At 43.9% G+C, this 16,778-nt stretch overlaps 1 protein-coding gene across 1 annotated transcript in view; it reads right to left on the bottom strand.

Annotated features, from left to right (window-relative positions):
* PTPRF (protein tyrosine phosphatase receptor type F) overlaps positions 1 to 16,778 on the bottom strand; it is a 1,045,343-nt gene that overhangs the window by 463,717 nt on the left and 564,848 nt on the right. Inside the window, 2 exon segments of the mRNA XM_030205921.1 lie at positions 8,070 to 8,203; positions 9,106 to 9,687. Coding sequence (XP_030061781.1) covers positions 8,070 to 8,203; positions 9,106 to 9,687 — 716 coding nt within the window.

The raw sequence follows: 16,778 nt of genomic DNA on the forward strand, positions 1-16,778 counted from the left end.
TTCAAGACCGCTTACTAATTACGTACCCGCCCTCTGGACCAACTCCATCCTGTTTATATCTTTCCGTAGGTGCGGTCTCCAGAACTGCACGTAGTACTCCAAATGAGGCCTCACCAGAGACTTATACAACGGCACTATCACCTCCTTTTTCCTGCTGGTCATGCCTCTCTTTATGCACCCAAGCATCCTTCTGGCTTTGGCCGTTGCTTTTTCTACCTGTTTGAAAGCTTTAAGGTCGTCAGACCCAATCACCCCCAAGTTCCACTCTTCCTTCACACACTGAAGCACTACACCCCCTATACTGTACCGTTCCCTCGGATTTTTGCGACCCAAGTGCATGACCCTGCATTTTTTGGGATTAAACCTTAGTTGCCAAATATCGGTCCATTCCCCCAGCTTCGCTAGGTCCTTCCTCATGTCATTCACACCCTCCAGGGTGTCCACCCTGAGTTTAGTATCATCCACAAAGAGAAACCTTACCAGACAGCCCTTCCGCAATATCGCTCACAAAGACGTTAAAAAAAGCCAGCCCTGGGACCGATCCCTGCGGGACTCCACTGACTACATCCTTTTCTTCAGAGCAAGCTCCATTTACCACCACACTCTGTCTCCTACCATTCAACCAATTTTTTAACCAATCAGTTACTCTAGGTCCCACACTGAGGGCACTCAATTTATTCATCAGTCGCCTGTGCGGAACCGTATCAAAGGCTTTGCTGAAATCCAAGTATACCACATCAAGCGCCCCTCCCACATGCAACTGTTTGGTCACCCAGTCAAAAAAGACAGTCAGATTCGTCTGATACAACCTGCCACTAGTGAAGCCATGCTGCCTCGGGTCCCGCATTCTATGTAGTTCAAGAAATGTCACAATCCTCTTCTTTAGAAGCGTTTCCATTAGCTTACTCACCACCAAGGTCAGACTGACAGGTCTGTAATTCCTTACCTACACTCTTGTGCAAAGGAACAACATCCACCCTTCTCCAGTCCACCAGGACCACTCCAGTTTCTAAGGAAGCACTGAAGAGGTCAGTCAGTGGAGCCAACAGATCTTCTCAGAGTTCCTTAATCACCCTCGGATGTATCCCATCAGGCCCCATCGCTCTGTCTACTTTTAGTTTGGCAAGCCCCTCACGAACACAGTCCTCCGTAAACGGGTCTTGGTCTACCATACAAACATCCCCTTTAGCCTTTGCTTTCTGCAGCCCTACCCCCTGGTTTTTCATTCGTGAACACAGAGCTAAAGTAATCATTAAGCAGTTCACAGCTTTACCATTATCTTCCACATATTTCTCTCCCTTCAGCTTTGAGCCTCACAATACTATTATGGCACTTCCTCTTGTCACTTACATATCTGAAAAAGGTCTTGTTCCCCAATTTTACCGTATTACCTATCTTTTCCTCCATTTGCTGCTTCGCTTTCCTGATAGCTTTTCCAGCTTCTCTTCGTTTATTTAGGTATTCTCTCCTATCTTCATCTTTCTGAGTCATCTTATAACATGCAAAGGCTAGCCTCCTTCCCTTATCTTTTCGGCTACTACATTCGAGTACCAGAGAGGCCTTCTTTTCCTCTTACTTTTATGTACTTTTCTAACATAAAGGTTAGTTGCCTTTAATATAGCTCCTTTCAGTCTCATCCATTGCTGTTCTACATCCTTCAGCTGTTCCCTTCCCGCTAACTGTTCCTTGAGAAATTCCCCCATCTCGGCAAAGTTAGTTCCTTTGAAATCCAGGACCTTCAATCTCGAGTGAGCCCTCTCTTCTGTTTTAATAAGGAACCATACCATACGATGATCACTAGATGCCAAATGGTCCGCCACCTTGATGTCAGAAACGTACTCTCCATTCGTAAGGACCAGGTCCAGAACAGCTCCATCCCGCGTCGGTTCCATCACCCACTGCCTGAACAATTCTTCCAGTAGGGAATCTAAGATCACATTGCTTCTAGAGCAACATGATGGCCAACTGGAGGAAGGACAGGCCTGCTGAAAAACACCAGAGGAAGGCCACCCTGGATGGTTGAGGCCAGATGCAGACCAGTGCGACTGCCAGAGCTGGAACTAGGTTCAGGCCTTCGGGCAAAGCCGTCACCAGACAGCAGAACAGAGGCTGAGCAAAATCAGGCGCATGGTCAGATCAGCAGCCAGGACATGCTCAATGAGCAGCACTAGTCTGCTCAGTCTGTGTTGAGGTACCAGTCCTCAATTTTACTCGGAACTTCTTCCATGTATTTTTGGCTGGAGAAAGGAAATTTTATCTCCCCTAAATAACCCTCCTCATGCTCTGAGATTGGAGCTGGATCCTTAATTACATATATCCTTCCTCTGGAAGAAAACGCCTACAGCAACCTGCATCAATTGGACTATCCAAGGACATCAGAATCAGAAACTCTAAAGTTCATACCTGCAATCTGTGAGTTACAAAAATGTATTTTAACTACATAATCTACTTTTATAACTCCAAATCTTTTAGATTCCTTAAAACTAAAGGAAACCTAATCACCACATAGAAATGCTAAGTGCAGCCATTTGTTTCTCTATTTGATGGAAGACTTTGATCTCACAGGCCTGGTCTGAATTTACAACTTTAAAAGGTCTGTTCTTTCAGCTATTAAAGCCTTAACCCTACATTGCCAACTAGGAAGACTTATGATCTACAGGGTGTACTCCAAAGAGTGGATTGCAGCGCCACCCAATGAACTTTTGCCTAACTAGCTTCTGACACAAAAATGTGTCATGCAAGCATCCCAGTGGTATGTGGGAGAGGAAACCATAACCCCCACAAACCAAAGAGAAGGCAAAAGTGCAAGAGGTCAAACATCTACATAACAGTACTTAAAAGATCACCTCATTGTCACACCAAAGCTACCCACAGCACCCCCAGACCACCTCTGGAAGCTATAGGACTGGTGAATGCCAGATCAGCTGCAAAGAAATTCTTGGTGATCAACGATGCCATAAATGAACAGCATCTTGACATCCTAGGAATAAGTGAAACCTGGCTAGATGAAAGTTGGGGTTTACCACTGGCTGAACTATGCCCAACAGGTTTCAACATCCAACATCAACCAAGACCAGGAAGACAGGGTGGAGGGGTAGCAGTATTGATTCGGGACACAATCAAATTGCGCAGAATATCCATCCCCCAGCTACATGGATCAGAATCTCTTTTAATCCAACTTGAAGAGGAGAAGCCAATCTGGCTGCTCATGATTTACCTCGTAACAACTGATTACTCAAGTGACCCTTTATTAGCCTAGGCTGGTGATCATGGGAGACTTCAATCTACACATCAAAACCCCAGATACCATCACAGCTGCCTTTCTGGATACGATGACAGCACTAGGATTTACATAGTTGATCAACTCTCCAACCCACGAAAAGGGTCACATACTAGACCTGGTATTCTACAAAGGGGTGGATATCCCAGAATTCTGGGATAACAGTATTGAAATAACACCCCTATCATGGTCAGACCATTTTTTAATTAAATTCTCCCAAAGTAACCACCTGAAACAAATGGCACCTCCCAGAGTTTGGAAGGAGACCAGAGACAAAAAAGAAGCTGACCACTGAGAATTTCCTAGAGGCCTTGGACTATCCGCATGTAGATGAAAAGACAATAGTGGCAGAACAAGTTGACATCTGGAATACATACCTAACCAAGACCTTAGAGAAAACAGAACCACTAAAAAAGGTCTTATGTCCCACTCACAAACACTCACCTTGGTTTTATCCAGAACTTCGGATCCTTAAACGCGAAGGACGAAAACTGGAAAGGAGATGGTGCAGGAAGCGCATGGCAAAGTACCACCAAGGCAAAGTACCACCAATCCTTAACAGCAACCAAAAAACAGTATTTCTCTCAATGCACTGCACAGGCTACCAATTCAACCAAGCAGCTGTTCATTATAGTAAACAGTCTACTGCAACCCCCACAACAAAACCAGCCTGCCCAGTCTAAACTGAACTGCAATGATTTTGCTGCATATTTTGCCAACAACATTTAAAGTCTCCACTAGGATTTACAGGCAATCCCACCCAGTGCCCAACCAGTCAACCAGGGGTGCACAAATTCGCCCCCTCCTAACAGACAGATGGAACACTTTTAACCTAATGACAAAGGAGAGCCTTGACAAAATCCTAAGAGACCTTTGACCAACTACCTGCTCCCTCAATCCCTGCCCATCAAAGATAGTGCAGCAGGCAAGTATGGGCCTTATAGATGGCGCCACAAAAATTCTGAACACCTCTCTTTCTAATGGGCATCTACCAACAGCATTAAAAAGGGCAGTGGTTCGCCCTCTGCTGAACAGCAGCAACCTTGACCAGGACAAACTTGAAAATTACAGGCCAGTATCCAACATCCCATTTCTAGGGAAACTCATAGAACAAACAGTCTGTGTTCAACTTAATGAATGGCTAGAAAAGAGTAACTGGCTAGATCCATGTCAATCTGGATTCAGACCTGGTTATGGAACAGAAACGGTCCTCGTATCCCTGCTAGATGATCTTCACAGAAACCGAGACAAGGGATTTGCCTCGATGTTAGTACTGCTAGATTTCTCAGCAGCTTTTGACACTGTGGATCATGGTATCTTGCTAGCACAACTGACAGTATCAATGGAACAGTACTTTCTTGCTAGCACAACTGACAGTATCAATGGAACAGTACTTGCCTGGTTCAGATCCTATCAGACAGGCAACAATCCATAATGAGTGGCAGCAACTCATCACCACCGTGGTGGACACTGACCTGCGGGGTACCACAAGTATCGATACTGTCACCTATTCTGTTCAATATCTACCTCAAGCCACTAGCTGAGCTGATTCGGTCAACGGACACTCAGTTCTACATCTATGCGGATGATGTGCAGCTACTCATATCCATTGAACCTGACTTACCTACAGCCTTGAATAAACTGATCACTTGTCTAACATCAATTCAAAAATGGGCTAAACACAACAAACTTTGCCTGAAGCCAAGTAAAAACGAGCTTCTCTGGGTCCCTAACACAAGTGGATACATACCTGACATCAAAATCCCTTTTGGGAAGTATGAACTCCCCCTCAAATCACAAGTCAGGAACCTTGGAACACAGATTCAACACTTACTCTGATTCCCCAAATCCAAGCAACCTTCAAGAGCTGCTTCTACTATTTGCGACAGCTATGCTGCCTCTCTCCTTACATCAAGAAGGTAAATCTTATCCCAGTTGTGCATGCCATGGTAACATCAAGACTGGATTACTGCAATGCACTATACAATGGTCTGACTACAAAGGGCCTGCACCAGTTCCAGTTGATTCAGAATGCAGCAGCAAAACTCATAGAAGGTTGCAAGCGACGTGACATCACACCATTTTTGCAAAAACTTCATTGGCTACAAGTACAATACAGGGCTAAATTTAAAACTCTATGTCTGATCTTCAAGGCCCTGAGTATCTGAAGAATAGGATGATCCTCCACAAACTGCCAAGAACACTAATGTCATCCCAAGGACTTTCACTAACTACACCCTCTCCAAAAGACATCACACGATGTGATACCCGCAAGCGAGCCTTCTCCGGAGTAGCCCCCACACTCTGGAATGCATTGTCAGAAAGGCTCCGCTTAACACAAGACTACCTCTACTTCAGGAAGCAGGTGAAAGCTTGGCTCTTCAACCAAGCCTATAATGGAAGAACTAACTAACTTGTTAGTCTCACTCACACACACAAGGATTGACTCGGGTTGCACATACTGCAGCGGGACATGTTTATCCACTCCTACCCTAGCTGAGATAATATTTAACCATCTCTCTGACCTCACGTGCAACTTTCTTCAAATCAATCACCTTACTTTCTAATTCTTCCTACTTTCTTACTCATCTATATGTTACAACTTTGCCTTAACCTTCACTACCAATTATAATGTTCTAGCACATATTGTGCTATCATGGAGTGGAGGAGTGGCCTAGTGGTTAGGGTGGTGGACTTTGGTCCTGGGGAACTGAGGAACTGAGTTCTATTCCTGGCACAGGTAGCTCCTTGTGACTCTGGGCAAGTCACTTAACCCTCCATTGCCTGCCGCATTGAGCCTGCCATGAGTGGGAAAGCGTGGGGTACAAATGTAATAAAAATAAAAAATAAAAAATCATTGCAAATAGTATACCATACCATACTTTGTACTGTTGTTCAAATATGTTTACTGCTCTAATTGCCTATTGCTCAAGTTTGATCTATTCTTACTGTACACCGACTTCAGTGAATTCCTTCAAAAGGCGGTAAATAAATCCTAATAAATAAATAAATAAATAAATAAATAAATAAATAAAGTGTGCAGAAATGGGTGCCGAAGAGAACCACCACAGGGAATGACACTGCAGACGCACAGAGAAGGACGCAGGGGAGAACCTGCTACTACTCCAGCGGAGGTAAGGCTGAGATATGCTGTGACCTCCGGAACAGCGAAGATACAATGACCAGGTAACCAAGGCACAGAAGGCAAGAGAAGGACCCAAACAGGCCTGCCTGAGAGACAGAGCAGACTGTCAAGCTCTGTAGAAGATCTGCTCAGTCAAGTACCACCAAGGCTAAAAAGGAGCAAAGACCCTCCATGGAAAGGGAGGGACCAAACAACCCCTGCAGGAGAAAAAGGAAACTGAGCCCTCCCAAGACACAAGTGCCTGGGTCTAAAAAAGGAGCAGAGATGCAGAGAGCACTTAGAAAGAACCCCCCCCCCCCCCCCCCAACCTGGAGGGGAATGGAGAAGCCACACAGGCTCTGGACAGGAACCACCACTGGAGCAGTACCACACCAACCATTTGGGCAAGAAGAAGGGGAAATAACATCTTCCCAGTGCATAAGACCCTCAACGGGGCCCTCCGGCAACAGTTACCGGAGCTGGAGAACAGCCTCTGGTGCCATGCGAACCGTTCCCCCACAGACTTACCGTGTCAGAAAAGTCACCGGAGGCAGGCGTTCCAATGAAGAGGATGAAAATGCCAGCATGCTGGGAGGGCTGAGAGGCAGGAAAGGGGTATGGGAGGGACCAGTCACCACCAGGTGTACCCCAAACTGGTCAAGCACTGCTAAGACCCCCAGCTCGAGCCCCTTTTTGGCTGAGCTGGAGAGCAACTTCCAAGGATATGGGAAGTGTGATCAAACCAGGCCAGAGAGGCAAAGAAACAGTGAAGGGGGGGGGGGGGGGGGAGGAATCTAGTCCCACCAGGTGTACCCTAATAAGGCTGGCATTGACAGCCCAGACCCCCAGCTCAACTAAACCTGCAAAAGATAGGTCCATCAACCTGCTGAGATAGACCACTGAGGTTAAGGTGGCTGTACATGATGTCATATATTAAACCTCTATCTCCAGCTGCTGGTAGAGGAACATAACCCACTCATCTTTGGATTGATGTTCGAGACGCTATGGAAAGGATTATCGTTCTCTACAGAGCAGCCTTATTAAAGTAGAAGAAGTTATAGTGTGCCAGAGGGATAGTTGGTCAGTGAAGTCCAGGTATAGAAAATCAGGTGGAAAAGGATCACAGCAAAAAAAGAAAGTGATCAGGTGTGAGTGACTTTAGGTTCCTCAATCGCTTGAGACAAGGACCGGAGGAAAAAGGCTCTGATAAAGTCATAACTGGACAGCCAAAAACAAGAAGAGAGTGATCAGACCAAGGTAGTGGAAAAGTGGACACAGGCTGCGCAAGAGAAGAAATAGGGGTAACAAACAAATCTAGGATGGGCCCACTCATATGAGTGGGGGATGCTATGTGCTGAACATGTGAGAAGTCAGAAAGGAAAGTCAAGAAACCTCTGGTAAGGGACTGAACTGAATTAGAGACGTGAATGTTGAAATCACCAAGTATGACAAGTGGGGAAGAAAGTACATCATTTTCAAACAGCACATTGGACATTGCTGTGAAAGCATTTTGTGACAGTTTGAACTACTACCACTGTAATTTGTCCCCATTTTTCCATTCTGCTCAAGTCCAACAAGCTACCATGCCCAGGTTACCTTTCTACCACAACTGCCTTCTCATGTTCAGGTACTCAGTATTTAGCTTGGAGACAGAACTCAGCTTACCTGTTTGCCATTCTCACCCTCCCAATAGAGCAGCTCATATTTGGTGATGCGTTCCTGGGGTGACTGCAGCCAGCTAAGCTGGATACTAGTTTCAGACTCGGCCTCGGCTTGAAAATCAGTTGGCTGAGCTGGAACTGTGGGAAAACAGCATGGTAGATTACTTAACTTCTGCGGCTTAACTGCTTTCCCCCTCAAATCAGAGTTTTTTTGGTGTTTGTGGGTAGAAAACAACCACAAAATGTCACTCCTACATTTATAGTATAACTCACAGCGCCAATATCATTTAAAAAAAACAAGATTCGCTTAGCTTCTGCCAATACAGTATATTTTGCTTAACCCTGAGGGAACTGCTGTAGGGAGAGAGAGGGGAAAACAGAGCTGCATGCTTTTGTGTGTGGTGTTGTTGTTGGGGGGGGGGGGGGGGGGGCAGGAAGCAGCCAGTGAGGGAGGCTCTTGGCATCCTTGGGGCTTGGTGCCCTAAGCCACTGCCTCACCTCACTCATGCCTTAGAAGACAACCCTGTCCCTTCTCATTATGAAAGCTGTAGTAACTCCCTGGTTTTCTGCACTTCTAGAAATCTCCTAAATGAAATGAGTGGTGCTTTATTCAAAGTTAGATCACTCCTCTAAAACTCTGCAGGGCTTCCAACACTGAAAAGGTCTAATACGCTGAACAGCAGGTACCAAATGAACAAGTCTTTTTTTTTTTGTTTTTTAAAAGGCATTTAAAATGTATACATTGTAAGTCACTAACTCAGTCATTCTATACAACATGGTGCAACTGCACACGTTACATAATACTAGCATTTATGCACATTACCACAGAAAAACTATGCATGCCAAACTTAGGGGGTGTTTTATTTAAAGCAAAATACATGCACACTTTTACTTTGAAAATCAGAGTGTACAAATACTCAAAAGTGAATGCATATGTTTCATTAATATGGGGAATTATAAAATTACCCCATTATTTAGCCTTTTGATAAACACACTAGGAAGACCTTTTATACAAATAAAATAAACACCTTTCTACATACCGCCTTGCTGGGTTTTGACCTGTATGACATCAGAGAGAGGTCCATCTCCTACAGATGTGAAGGCCAGGACGCAAATGCTGTATGTGGTCCCTGTAATCAGGCTGCCTACTGTGGTGAGATGGCTGTCATCAACATTGTGTTTCTGCCACATATCAAAGCGCAGATGGGCATCTGTGGTGTAGTATACCCGGTACCCTCGAATCTGCCCATTTGGCTCTTCAGGTGGCTCCCATTGCACAAGCATAGTACTAGCACTGAGCATGCGTGCCTGGACTTTCAAGGGAGGGCTGGAGGGAGCCTGTTCTCCTGTCTGTGCTTCCACCAGGCTACTAGGAGCACCCCTGCCAATATTGTTGACAGCAATAATCCGGAACTCATACTCTGAGAAAGGGCCAAGTCCACCAATGCTGTAGCGAGTAGTAGCCACACTGTCCACCTCCTGAAACTGCCCTTCTGAAGACTTTGCTTTGTACTGAATAACATAATAAGAGATGGGTTCCAAGTTCCCAGAGTCCCAAGTCAGAGTCACACTTGTAGCACTTGTTTCTGCCACCAGCAGGTCTGTTGGCGGCTTCGGCAAAGCTAGATTAAAAATTAAGGGAAAAGAAAGACAAACAGATTAGATTATTTTAATAATTCAGGCCACTAAAAATACTTAGGAGTTCAAAAGCTTCTTAGTAGTACAAATGTACAACACTTCATGCTTTTAAGAACAAAAACATTAGTACAAAGAAGTGAAGAATTAACAGAGCAATCATATTATTAGTTGCAATGGAAGCAGTAAGCTAACAGGTGGTCATTTACGACAGAATACTGAAGAGAATCAGATGATGAGTTGAACACACGTTCAAACCACAGATAAGTTTCAGAGTCTCAACTGTATCAAGCTAGTCCAAGTCTACAACTTGTCTGTTCACCTTTAATCGCTTTCATTTGATTAATGACTTCCCTCTACCATATTTCAGGCTGCAAATCTTTGCAACACGAAGTACGGTACAAAGAGATTTAATCTCTTTCCTCCCATCCTACCTAGGTGAAGGGAGGTTACCAGAGCAGCTGGCAAGGGAAGAAAGTACCCTGGGTACTAAGTTAAAGCAAAACTTACTTGCCATTTCAAAATCCAAGCTCAAGACCATATTTAGTTGGTAGGTCCATGCCCAAACTGGTTTAAAATCTAAGCTACACCCAAGTTAATAGAGGGTGAAATAACTTGCCCAAGGTCACAGCCTCAGTGGGCAAAGTTGGAATTGAACCCTGGATCTAAACCTGCTACTCTAGTTTGGACAGATGAAATTACAAGCCACTTTTTTCCATTCTTTCACATCGTTTACTTCGTGCTACAAACAGGTCAACTTTCTAAAATCATACCATTAATAAACTTACCTCAAAGAAACACTAAGTACGAGGCAAGATAGTTTCTTTGCCTAGGAACCAAATGGTGAAACTCCTTACCACCCAAAATAAGAAATATACAGGAATATACCAGATTCCGCAAAATCCTCAAATTGTTCCTATTCAAACAAACCCTCAAAAGAACAACCATACCTTAAACAATTATTACCTGAATTGGTTATTACTCTATTTACCATTAACTTTCTCTTTGTTTCATGTACAATTTCTCCTTCATAATAGATTTTCTAAAGGTTAAACATCCATAGCTTCTCCTTCTTACCTACAAATGCACTCAGTCTGCAGCACCTCATCATCTCTCTACCCTCATCTCCCCTTATGTTCCCGCCCGAAACCTCCGCTCACAGGACAAATCCCTCCTCTCAACACCCTTCTCCACCACCGCCAATTCCAGGCTCCATCCATTCTGCCTCGCATCACCTTACGCATGGAATAAACTTCCTGAACCCCTACGCCAAGCCCCCTCCTTAACCATCTTCAAATCATTGCTCAAAGCCCACCTCTTCAATATTGCTTTCGGCACCTAACCTTTAAACCTTTCATGTAATCGAGAATGCCCCAAATTGACTACCCCTACTTGACTGACTCTACATTTGTCCATTAGATTGTAAGCTCTTTGAGCAGGGATTGTCCTTCTGTGTTAAAACTGTACAGCGCTGCGTAACCCTGGTAGCGCTTTAGAAATGTTAAGTAGTAGTAGTAGTAATAGCTATCCCAGTATGTTTATGATACTGTATTGTAAAATTGAATTCTTACAACAAATTATTTTCTTGTGTATTATTCTTTGTTAGGTATCATCATATACTATTTATTTTAAGCCACACTGAACTCAATTGGGATAATGTAGGATATAAATGTCACAAATAAATAAATTTGAAAGGCCTTCAGGCTGTCCGCTTTCTCCAGTCTTCATATCTAGGTGAGGGTTGGTAATTGCAGCTACAGCCGCTTGACTCACTGGAGTGAGAGAGATCCTCTGGCCAGAATGCTTAGGATTTAAAGTCAAACACCCAAACAAAGCAGTATCGTAGTGTCTACGAGGGAAAAATCTTAACTGTTACGGCAACATTTCCAGGCTGTTTGTTGTACGTACAAAAAAGTCACCATCGACTTAAAAACCCCGTGTAACTTTTTTTTATATACTTTTTTGTTTCTAACTATTGAAATTGTTCTCATTTCAATCAAATAACCATAGTACTCCATTCATAGTTTAAAAGCACAGATGCACTTATCTTGCGGCTTTACACTCCAGCTTGCTAGATGATTCCAACGGTCCCATTTCGGTAAGCTTCCTCAGGGAACCATAAAGGAAGACATCTAATGATAGCTGATGCTTGAGCATTCTTAGACTGTAGTCTAAGGCACAAGCAGCAGCATCTAAATATTTCCGAATAGAATGAATTTAATATAGGGCCAAAGGGCACATTTGACCACTGCATAAGTGCTGACTCCACCCCTGGACTGCCCACAAAATAGCCAGCTTTCACTTCAGTAGTCTGTGATGATATTCAGCTGCAATAAGCAGTTAAGAGCTGATGAATATCAGCATATAGCCCTGCACAAGTGATTTAACAGGCCAGGAGCTGTTTCTGAACAGTAAAATTGCTTTGAATATCGACCCCTATATTTAAAATACAACCACTGCTTCGCAATTTGTACTCCATTACATCTTCTAGGTATAGGAGCCAGCTCCGATATTGAGCAAACTCCTTGACTGTGTGACAAGGGAAGGGTAATTTCTGTAGGATTTAGCACTCCCGATCATTTAAAAAAGTTGGCTCTTATGTTCCAGGTCAGTGCTTATCAACCATTCTCCACTGAGGAGGCCATAGAAAGACTGCTTAAGGGGTATGAATACAGAAGGAAAAGACATGAAAACCCATTTGCCTGATAGGGCTGCACACTGCTTCAGCCAGAGATGAGAGATGAAAGCTTCACAGAAGGCAAAGAAACTAAAGATTTGGTGAGAAGACACAGCCTGATACTCAAAATGAGATATACATTTTGCTGCAGGTGGCAAATACATAACTTGCTTATGCATTTATTATAACTTGCTAATCAAATATTAATGGGCTGAAGTTAAGACTCAAATAAACTAGATTAGAAACTTGTTGCCTGACAGATAAGAGAATGGTGGTAAACGGAATTCGCTCAAAGAAAACAAAGAGAAACCGTGGAGTGCCTCTGGGATCAGTACTGGGACCGATTCTAAATGGAGAAGCATAACCAGCGAAAGGAGGTGTTAATGACCCTGTACAAGTCATTGGTGAGGCCCCATTTGCAGCATTGCATTTGGTTTTGAAGTCCATATCTTGCAAAGGACATAGAAAGACTTCAGACGGTTCAGAGGAGTGATTCAAAAAGGCTATGAGGTTCGAGCAGAAAGACATATGAGAAGAGACTTGAAGACCTGAATATGTATACCCTAGAGGAAAGGGGGATATATGATGCAAATCTTTAGCTACATGACAGGTATCAATATTCAGACAAATCTTTTTCAGAGAAGGAGAAGTGGTAGAACTAGAGGACATGAACTGAGGTTGCAGGGAGGTAGACTTAGTAGAAAGACTGGGAAATACTTTTTTGTCATCTTTATTTATGCAGATCAGAAAGCAACACATGTAAACAAGCAATATGCAGTCATTACAATATCTAAAACCCTACCCCCCACTCAACCACCTCACTACACAGAAACTCCAAAAGAGACACACAGAATAGCACAATACTGGCAAAATCAATATCAGCCATCCAAAATGCAGCTGCGAGCCACATGCGGCAAAGACAACCAAAAGTGCTACCATATCAACATCAGCAGGTGCCCTGGCTCAGAGTCCCAATCCGTTACTGCAAAATGCTCCATCTGCAACAACTGAATCATAGCTGAGTGCCAATGAGAGATTGTTGGACCCCCTGATGAGAGCCACTTTGTCAAGATTATCTTCAAACCAGACTGCTTTTTGAGGAAAAATTTGAAACCCCTAGTTATGGGGTAAGAAATATCAAACATCCAAGAAGAGGCTGTAAACATTAAGATGCTAGTGGGCATTACACATCTGTCCCACATGAACAAAAAGGAGTTTCCAAAACTGTTGAACAAAAGCACAGGTCCAAAACATATGAGCTAAAGTAGTAAGAGATCCTCTACTTTTTGGGCAATCAACAAGCTGAGCAAAACCTGCTCAGAAGGCTCACCAAGGTGAAATTTAATCTGAAATATAAATTTTTAGCCCAGATCCCAGGGAGTCGCATCTGAAGACCTACCCGCAGAGCTTGAAAATAACGTTGAAGATGCTTGGCCTGAATAAGCACTGGCAGTTCTGTAGTGCAGGCTCATGCAAAAAGAGCATAATCCACTTCAGATTCCTTCTCTTGCAAATATTTATGATGAGCCTTCAGTGGAATATGGAGCTCAGCAACTACATACATACAATCAATGCTTACATGCCACATAAACAGTAAATGGATCAATGCAGTTCACAAAACATGCGAAGAGTAATGGGAACAACATCCCATGAATTACATTATTATCAAATATAGAACTAACATCTTTACTTATGTAAAACTTTGTTTAAAAAGTCTTTAAAGTATTTCCTGAACCTGAACCTGAACAGCAACGTTAGAAGGAAGCATATTCCACCTTCTAGTTGCTTGGTAAGGGAAGGTCAATTCCAATTTAATTTTAAAAATCACTTTATAGGGGGAAGAAAATTGAAGCCTAAGGTAATGAGGAGAGTCTATTTGTCAGGTTCTCAGGTTCAGAGCCCGCGGGGCCGGGCTCTGGAGCAAACGTGAGCCCCTGGGCTGCTGCCGAGGAGCGACAGCAGCAGGCAAAACCCACCAACCAACACTGGGTAAACACACCGGCAGGGACTGCAGGCACTGCCCAGCGAACCGGAACACATGGACTGGAATCCCCCGGACTGGAGGACACAGGACTGGAACACTGGACTGCAATCCCCCGGACTGGAACACACACCGGACCGGAATACTCTGGACTGGAGCACACCGGACCGGAACACACTGGACTGGAGCACACTGGACTGGTCCCCCGGACTGGAGGACACAGGACTGGAACACGGGACTGGAGCACACTGGACTGGTCCACACAGCTTCACCTGCACTTAGCTACTAAGCCCCCCAGAAGTTGAGCTCCTGGGTTCGAGTAGCCGACAGGACTTACTGGATACCGGATGACATAGGGACCAGGACTGGAAACAGAAGTGCTCCTAAACCTAAACTGATCTACGTGCTCCCAATCCCTAAACCAGCAGGAGTGTTCCTAACAGTAAACTGACAAAAGGACTTCCTAAGCCCTATACTAAACAGGAGCTCCTAATCCCTGCTCAAGAAAGGGACTTCCTAAGCCCTAAACTAACAGAGCAGGGAACTAAACACAAAGCTAACACAGGTGCTACTAAGCACCAAGCTACAAGCAGAGCTCTACACTAATAAGCTAAACACAAAACTACCAAGCTACCTAAGCACTGCTCTAGCAAGCTAGATACAACTAACAAGGTGCTTCCTAAGCACTACTCTGGTAAGCAACCAGAAGAGCTCCTAGCACTAAAAGGGAAGACAGGGGAGCCACAAGGAGGGAAGCTAACACATAAGCCAAAAGTGCTTCTAAAGCACCAAACACTAACAGCAAAGACTGCAATGCTCCTAATAGCACAAACACCAGAAGTACTTCTAACAGCAAACTCTGCAGTGTTCCTAACAACACCAAACCCTGAAGTACTTCTATCAACAACAGAGCTTCCAAAGCCCTACACACAGCAATGCTACCAAAACCAAGAGGGAACAGAAGGGAACCAAAAGGGAAAAGCAGGAAAGCTAAACAGTCACCAGTGCACACTGCACTAACACTAACCTGGCCCTTAGCAAAAGCAAGCAGGGAAACTAGACACAACGTCAGAAGTGCACACTGCACCACCCTACCTACAGCAAACACCACTGTTGCAAAGGCTCTGAAGGAAACAAGACCACTTCCTTATCAAGGCCCTCCCTGATGATGTCACACTCCCTAGACCTAGGCAAAAGCACACTGACCCAGAGAGGGCCAACCCACACCAATGCAAAACCGTGAAACACTTGAAGCCAGTATACCCAAATAGAGTTAGAGCAACTCAGACTACCCACACAGGTGCAGTATAGTGAAACAATTAGAGCCCTGCTGCTGGAAGCTGCCAGCACAGAGAGACAGAGCCAGCTCAGAAAGGACAGAGAAAGAAACAGAAGCCAGCTAAGAAGCTGACTCCCAGGAAAGAGGTAAGTTTGAGAGGGGTTCAGACCCCAATCATAACACTATTGAGTCATTCCGTGTCAAGTGGACCAATTTTAAAGGTCGTCCCCACCTCACCATCTCAGATTTTGATGAAATTTGGTACATAGTTTCTTTATGATAAAAAACTAAGCTGTGCAAAATTTTAGTTCAAAAGACTAAAAATTGGAGGTTCTAGGGGACCTCAAGTAAAGGGTTGCAAAATGTCGCCTGAGCAAAAATGACATTTTGGGCCAACTTCCAGAAGCTGTAAAACTGGAAGTTTTAGTAGTACAAGGGGGATATTTGGAGAACCTGCACTACTTTTAGGGCTTAATGAACTGGCAAAACCCCATGTTCCTAGTCCTCTTACTGTTTGAATGGTTTAGGCTCAAACTTTGCCAAAAAAACGGCAAAAATCAATTTACAGCGATGTTGAGGCTGCTGTAGTTTCTAAACTGGTTGGCCTTTCAGGTTGATTTTTGGTAGGTGTACTAAATGCACGGCTGTAATGAGGCATTCCAATTTGCAGCACTTTCCTTCAAGTGGTTGAAAAATTATAAGCGTTCAAAGTTGGTATAAAAAGCATTTTTGCCCATTTTGGGCTATCTTTGATGCCCTTGATCTCCAGTGGGACAGCTTCAATATTCTTTCTTTTAGCACTATTAGAAAGAGCAGATTTCCTTCTATCAGAATATGTAGTTTTCATTTTGGAGTGTCTTCATATAAGGATTGCAAAAATGTCCTCAAATGTTTGCGGGCAGCAGCCTGTGATTTCTTCACTACACCCTTGATACAAGTGTAGTAAAAGTGATTCTTCTTTCAAAAAGCACCAATTTTTTAAAATAAAGAACACATTATGTTATAAAACTGTATTCAAGAAAACTAAAAAACAGGAATGTTTTTTAGGATGTGGAAGGATGAGGCCAGGTTTCATAACAGGTTTAAAGAAAACTGCAGTTAGGATGACCAACTTGGCCAATTATGATTGGTGGACCCTGTT

The sequence above is a fragment of the Microcaecilia unicolor genome, chromosome 6 (assembly GCF_901765095.1).
Source record: "Microcaecilia unicolor chromosome 6, aMicUni1.1, whole genome shotgun sequence".
Lineage (NCBI taxonomy): Eukaryota > Metazoa > Chordata > Amphibia > Gymnophiona > Siphonopidae > Microcaecilia > Microcaecilia unicolor.